The 7,500-nt window shown below is 48.6% G+C and overlaps 1 protein-coding gene across 1 annotated transcript in view; it reads right to left on the bottom strand.

Moving 5' to 3' along the window:
- The window catches only part of LOC308168122 (liprin-alpha-3-like), a gene marked incomplete at both ends in the record, with an annotated part of 26,903 nt that extends 24,169 nt beyond the window's left edge, over positions 1-2,734 (bottom strand). Inside the window, one exon of the mRNA XM_080542601.1 lies at positions 2,372-2,734. Coding sequence (XP_080398727.1) covers positions 2,372-2,734 — 363 coding nt within the window. The remainder of the gene's footprint in view (positions 1-2,371) is intronic.
- Positions 2,735-7,500: the final 4,766 nt, after the last annotated feature.

A 7,500-nucleotide genomic window follows, 5' to 3' on the forward strand; every position in this document is an offset into this window, starting at 1 on the left:
TATTATTATTGTTATTGTTATTGTCATTGTTATTGTTATTGTTAGTGCAAGTGTAGTGCTAGTTGGAGAGAGATGATTATTTAATAAATGTTGGTTAAACGTTATTCTTGTGTCATCCTTTCTACCTTTGGTTTTATTTGGTTCATAACAGTACATTGTACTAAGCAGAATGCCGGAAATGAAGTATTTGTAACTAACATTTTCCTGGTCTGCACGATTAATCGATTTTAAATCGAAATCGCGATTTGAAATGACGCGATTAGCTAATCGCAAAGCCTGCGATTTGCCTGCGATTTTTTTTTTTTTTTTTTTTTTTTTTTGCCATTTAGCAGACGCTTTTTTAATCCAAAGCGATTTACAATTACGAATTACAGGGACATTCCCCCTGGAGTAACTGAGGGCTAAGTGCCTTACTCAAGGGCACACTAGTAGTGGTGTGGTTTCAGGCGGGATTTGAACTCACAACCTTCCGATCACAAGTCCAACTCACTATGTGTTTCTCAACCCTCTCCTCGGGGCGCCCCAGCCGCTCCACATATTTGATCTGTTCCACCACCAGCACACCTGATGCAACTAATCAAGTCCAAATCATAATTGCTTTGGACTTGATTAGTTGAATCAGGTGTGCTGGTGGTGGAACAGATCAAATATGTGGAGCGGCTGGGGCGCCCCGAGGAGAGGGTTGAGAAACACCACTACCCGTATGGGATACGTCATACAGCGCGTCGGATTCAACGTCAATGAACGTCAACGTCAATGAACGTCAAAAAAAAAAGACACTTGTTGAGAGAAACAAAATGGTGTTGCTGTTTAAAAAAAACATAAATAAATATGTTGTCCCAATTCATATCTTTTAAGTTCTCATCCTTGCATTAGAATTAGAGCAGTTAATAGTTTGATGGTATCATGTGGTAATGCTCTCTGAAAATAGGTGATAGATACATTCATCCAATCACCTGCCAAGTATTTTTTGAAAGTACCTGCCCTTTTCCAAACAGCTTCCAATTAAGCTTTCCTAGAATGTGTGAAACAAACCACCTGAGTCAGGTTAGTAATGCTCCATCACATGTTTTAATCTGAAGCTTGATTTTAAAGCAACCCAACTTTAAAGCAACCCAATGTAAGTTTAGTTCTTTCACTCGTAGCTCGGGCTGTGGGGGTGCTAGAGGAGGGAGCCTCTAAGTCCCCTGAAGACGTACAAACAAACTGCACGTTGATACGACCTTCCTAGCCGGAGATATGGCCACACTTTACAAAAACTCCCCTTTTTTTTTTGTTGCTATTTAAAAAAATAATAATCGCAAATTAATCGCAATCGCGATATCTGTCCAAATAATCGCAATTCGATTTTTTCCCCAAATCGTGCAGCCCTACGCCCAGACCCCTCAAAAAGTGGCCTGACTAGGGCTAGATTTCTCGACCTGAACGATTTTCTCAGCCCGGCCCTGTGGGTAGCATTATCCTGGGTAGCATTAGCCTGGGTAGCATTATCCTGGGTAGCATTAGCCTGGGTAGCATTATCCTGGGTAGCATTAGCCTGGGTAGCATGAGGAGGAGGGGATAGAAAGAGAGAGAGAGAGGAGGAGGGGATAGAGGGAGAGAGAGAGGGAGATGAGGAGGGGATAGAGGGATAGAGAGAGAGGAGGAAGGGATAGAGGGATAGAGGGATGGAGAGAGAGAGAGAGAGAGCGAGAGAGGGGAGGGGATAGAGAGAGAGAGGGAGAGGAGGAGTGGATAGAGAGAGAGAGAGAGGAGGAGTGGATTGAGAGATGGAGAGAGAGGAGGAGGGGATAGAGAGAGAGAGAAAGAGGAGGGGAGGTACAGATGGAGACCCAGCGGGCCATTGGCTACAGCCCCTGGGGGACGGTCTGTGTTTGGACACACTTACACTTGGCATCTCTGGTCCTCATGTCATTCCTTTTCTATCGCTTCTCCCTCCTCCTCCCATCCCCCACTTCTCCTTCTCAATCCTACTCTTCTCCTCCCCCCATCCCCCTCTTCTCCTCCTCCTCCCCTCCTCATCCTCCTTCTCTCCGCCTCCGCCTCCTCTCCTCCTTCTCTTCCCCTTGTCTTCCTCCTCCTCCCCTCCTCCAGTCTGTAGTCATTACAATTCTGACCCCCTCCATCTACGGTGGCCTTTAGGTTCAATACAACAACCAATGCTAACATGGTAGTGTACTGCGTTCCAGTGAACAGATACTGCCACCTCCAGGTCCACAGGGCAGTAAAGTAACACTACGAGAAACTGAAACAAAGACGTGTCTCCTGAAAAATGCTGAACAGGCAGTTAGAGACAGAGAGGAGACCACAACCACACACACACACACACACCAACATCTCTGACCACACACACACACTCCCCCCCCCGTACCTGGGGCAAGGCGATGGAGAGCTGGCGGGACAGCGAGTCCTTCTCGTGGCCCAGCTCCCTGAGCCGTAGCTGGGCCGTGCCCAGACAGTCCTGGGTCTCCCTCAGGTTGTCCAGCAGCCGCTCCCTCTCCGTCAGCATGTTCACCATCAGGGACTCCAGGTTCCCCGTGCTGCCGCCCTCGTCACCACTCCCCCCGCTGCCACTCCGGGCCTCCCGCCCCCCGCTGCCGTAGCTCCCTCCTCCTCCCCCCCCCATGGCGCCCCCCAGGCCCCCCACCCCCCCGGACCCCCCGGGAGAGGAAGGACCCCCGGAGCCCCCGCGCCCGTCCTCCGAGATGGTGGGCATCACCTCACACATCATCATGAGACCGGAGTGTGTGTGTGTGTGTGTGTGTCTGTGTGTGTCTCGGTGTGTGTGTGCTCAGTCTTCTCTGTCTGTTCAGAAGACTGTGAGGTGTTGATAGATGGCACGTATATTACATCTGCTCATCTGACTGGAATGACAGCCTGGACAAATATTACTCAGAAACAGCATTCAGTCAGTAGAGACTCCAATATCTATCTCCTCTCTTCTTCTCTTCTCTTCTCTTCTAGGCCAACGGTTCCCTCCAGCTACCTCGCTGTGTGTGTGTGTGTGTGTGTGTATCTGCTGTCCTCCGACCGAGGAGGAACTGAACACAGTGTCGACGCTGGCCTGGGTGGTTAGGATTGGCTGGGGGACAGGAAGGGGAGGGGCTGGAGGGGAGGAAGGGATCGAGGAGGAGGGTCTGTGCTCCGAACGGGCTCCACTGGTCCGGGCCTTCACAGCACCAGGAACAACCGCTGAGAGAGAGAGAGAGAGAGAGAGAGAGAGATATATATATATATATATATATATATATATATATATATAGAGAGAGAGAGAGACAGGCAGAGACAGGCAGAGAGAGAATCAGAGACAGAGAGAAGCGAGGGAGAGAAGGAGAAGGCATCACATTAGGTCCAACTCAATTAACACTGCTATAAATATGAGATACAGATATGAGATACAGATTCACCAACCTCTCACCAACCCCTCACCAACCTCTCAGCAACCTCTCACCAACCCCTCACCAACCTCTCACCAAGCCCTCACCAACCTCTCACCAACCTCTCACCAAGCCCTCACCAAGCCCTCACCAAGCCCTCACCAACCTCTCACCAACCTCTCACCAAGCCCTCACCAACCCCTCATTCAACCCCTCACCAACCTCTCACCAAGCCCTCACCAACCTCTCACCAACCTCTCACCAAGCCCTCACCAAGCCCTCACCAAGCCCTCACCAACCTCTCACCAACCCCTCACCAACCTCTCACCAACCTCTCACCAACCTCTCACCAACCCCTCACCAACCCCTCACCAACCCCTCACCAACCTCTCACCAACCCCTCACCAACCTCTCACCAAGCCCTCACCAACCCCTCACCAACCCCTCACCAACGCCTCACCAACCCCTCACCAACCCCTCACCAACCTCTCACCAACCCCTCACCAACCCCTCACCAACCCCTCACCAACCCCTCACCAACCCCTCACCAACCTCTCACCAACCCCTCACCAACCTCTCACCAACCCCTCACCAACCTCTCACCAACCTCTCACCAACCCCTCACCAACCCCTCACCAACCTCTCACCAAGCCCTCACCAACCCCTGCCTGCTCTGGTCCTGTGAAGATCTGAGAGAGCATCCGACAGGTGTAAGCAGTATGGGGGGGGATTCCCTTTGACCTATCAGAGGACACGATGGACCTGCAGTACCCCCCATGTTGTCTACACCCATCCAGTCCTCTGAGATCTAGACCCATCCAGTCCTCTGAGATCTAGACCCATCCAGTCCTGGAAATGTCCCAGAATGCCTTGTGTATCATCGACAAGCAACAAAAGAAACCCAAAAATGTAATAATTGTCTTTGTTAATAAAGACGATAGCCATCGTATTATCTTAGTTTAATGTTGTTTCAATGTATTATAGACCTTTTCTTTATAAGCAAGCGTAACAAAAATCATCGCTTGTATGCTGATGTCTCTGGCTACCTAGCTAACATGACAACATTGTTTTAAGGCTGATTTGTGCATGACAGTCCCTCTTTTTGACATTATTTCCATGTAACATTTCCCCCCTTTGATGGCATATGACAAGCGAAAATTAAGTAAAGTCTAGCAGCGAAGTTGTTGCACTTGTTACCGCTCCTCTAATATCAGTGCAGACTGGCAGGGTAGGAGCACGGGTAGCTCGCCTACAGAGCACTGCTATTCTGTTATGAAGTGGCCTGGTAATGAAGCATTGTTCTTTCTTATTTGATGTTGGTAGTGTATATTAAATTGTTCAGTAAACTGAATAGGGTATTGTGCTCTTGCTCTGATGCTCTCGGTGATCGATTGATAGAGTGAAACGTATACATTTTGAACGAATCACGAGTGTCCATGTTTTTCTATGATACTGCTGATGACGTATCAGGGTCTTGAAGGGTTGTCCCATTTCATAACCACTAACCCTTGTAACTCTGTTCCGAGGGGCAAGTCGAAAAAGCGAGGGCCACACTAAAAAGAGGGGTAGGGATACAAATAAGAAATGGTGGCTGATCTGGGACTATCGACTATTGACGGACCCCTAAGACCTCAGACCCCTAAGACCTCAGACCCCTAAGACCTCAGGCTGTAGCAGACGTGTGTCCAGTAGCTGTGACTCAGGGGAGGCTGGCGGAGGACGGGCTCATTGTAATGCAAGGAAAGGAATGAGGAATGGTATCAAACACGCGCCATGCATTACAATGAGCCCTAACCCTAACCCTAACCCTGGTTGAAGGCCTTATGAGAGATGATGAGGGACCAGAAAAGGAAGCCACTTAGCAGGCGTTCCTGTGGCCTCTCTGAGGTAGGAGGTAGGAGGTAGCCCAGTGCTCCACAGCTCGTTGTTGAGAAAACAATGAGAAAGCAACACTCCAGCTTTCTAAACAGGCGTTGTGAATGTCTGCATCGACTAGACCAGCCTGTCTGCATAGACCAGACCTGCCTAACCCTAACCCTGCCCTAACCATAACCCTGCCCTAAGCCTCCCCTAACCCTGCCCTAACCCTACCCTGTCCTAATTACTACAGGCAGCGACTGGGCCTGCAAGCTTTTGTTCCTGCCTACCACTATCACCCTATCGGCTGAATGATGACGAGGTGATTGGCTGAATCTGAAGTATTAGGGCTGGGCAGGACCAAAACATCAGAAGAGTTAGGGCTGGGATGGACCTAAACATCAGAAGAGTTAGGGCTGGGATGGACCTAAACATCAGAAGAGTTAGGGCTGGGATGGACCTAAACATCAGAAGAGTTAGGGCTGGGATGGACCTAAACATCAGAAGAGTTAGGGCTGGGATGGACCTAAAAGGCAACACACTGTGTACTGTATCTCTGAGGCAGGGGACCATAGTTGTTATAATAGTGCTGGACAGGAAAACAGTCAGTACCCAGTATGGTGGGGGTCTGTAGTGTGTACAGCCCAGTATGGTGGAGGTCTGTAGTGTGTAAAGCCCAGTATGGTGGGGGTCTGTAGTGTGTACAGCCCAGTATGGTGGGGGTCTGTAGTGTGTACAGCCCAGTATGGTGGGGGTCTGTAGTCTGTAAAGCCCAGTATGGTGGAGGTCTGTAGTGTGTAAAGCCCAGTATGGTGGGGGTCTGTAGTGTGTACAGCCCAGTATGGTGGGGGTCTGTAGTGTGTACAGCCCAGTATGGTGGGGGTCTGTAGTGTGTAAAGCCCAGTATGGTGGGGGTCTGTAGTGTGTACAGCCCAGTATGGTGGGGGTCTGTAGTGTGTACAGCCCAGTATGGTGGGGGTCTGTAGTCTGTAAAGCCCAGTATGGTGGGGGTCTGTAGTCTGTAAAGCCCAGTATAGTGGGGGTCTGTAGTGTGTACAGCCCAGTATGGTGGGGGTCTGTAGTGTGTACAGCCCAGTATGGTGGGGATCTGTAGTCTGTAAAGCCCAGTATGGTGGGGGTCTGTAGTGTGTACAGCCCAGTATGGTGGAGGTCTGTAGTGTGTAAAGGCCAGTATGGTGGGGGTCTGTAGTGCATAACCGCTGGTCTATCTGTCTTTACACTGCTGGTCTGTCTGTCTGTCTGTCTGTCATGTCTTTATGGATGCAGGCCCTGTATCTCACACAGTGACACCTCTGCTAGTGACAGACCAGGGAGAGAAGCCACCTCTTAACCACCTCATTAACACCGCCACACACACACACACACACACACACACACACACACACACACACACACACACACACACACACACACACACACACACACACACACACACACACAAATGAGAGGCACATGGTAGCACAAGCAACAACAATGGACACATAAGAGAGTATATAACCATAACTGTATATAACCAGAGTGTAACCAGAGTATATTACAGAGTGTATAACCTTAACAGTATATATGATATAGTATTACATGTGAATGCATCACATACTGTACAGCAGGGAAGGCTTGGAATGGAATGAGGAATGATATCAAACATGTGTGTGAAATGTCCCGATTTCGGACATGTTTGATACCATTCCTCATTCCATAATTAATGCTACATTCATACTTTCAATTAATAATAGGATATATTGGATACTGGTCATGTTACCTTTGTACACACTTAATGTAGAATGAACATTTGACTTGAGACTCAGGTGAGATACTTTTCCTGGCTATTGTGTTATTTACTGTTGGTGGACAGTTCCATTCTTGTGTGTTTGTGGAGATAACAGGTTACCTATGGTTTGTATGGAGAGATAACAGGTTACCTTTGGTTTGTATAGAGAGATAACAGGTTACCTATGGTTTGTATAAGTAGAGATAACAGGTTACCTATTTGAAGATTGAGAGGGGAACATTTAGGAAAAACAGGTGATTTGGATATTTAAAAAGGCTGCAGACAGGAGAGATGTTGGTACTGTTCTCTGCTCTGGGCTGATTTCAGTGCGTTGAAAAGTTCCTGTCACCTTGACTTAATAAATGAGCTCAAAATGAACGTTGGTTTCTTGACTGAATATGTACTATTCTAGATTGTGACTAACCAAGAAGAACTCCTCCACACACCTCCATGCATTAGAATGATCCCGTCCTCTGA

Source organism: Nansenia antarctica, assembly GCF_963989245.1.
Source record: "Nansenia antarctica genome assembly, chromosome: 11".
Classification (NCBI taxonomy): Eukaryota; Metazoa; Chordata; class Actinopteri; order Argentiniformes; family Microstomatidae; genus Nansenia; species Nansenia antarctica.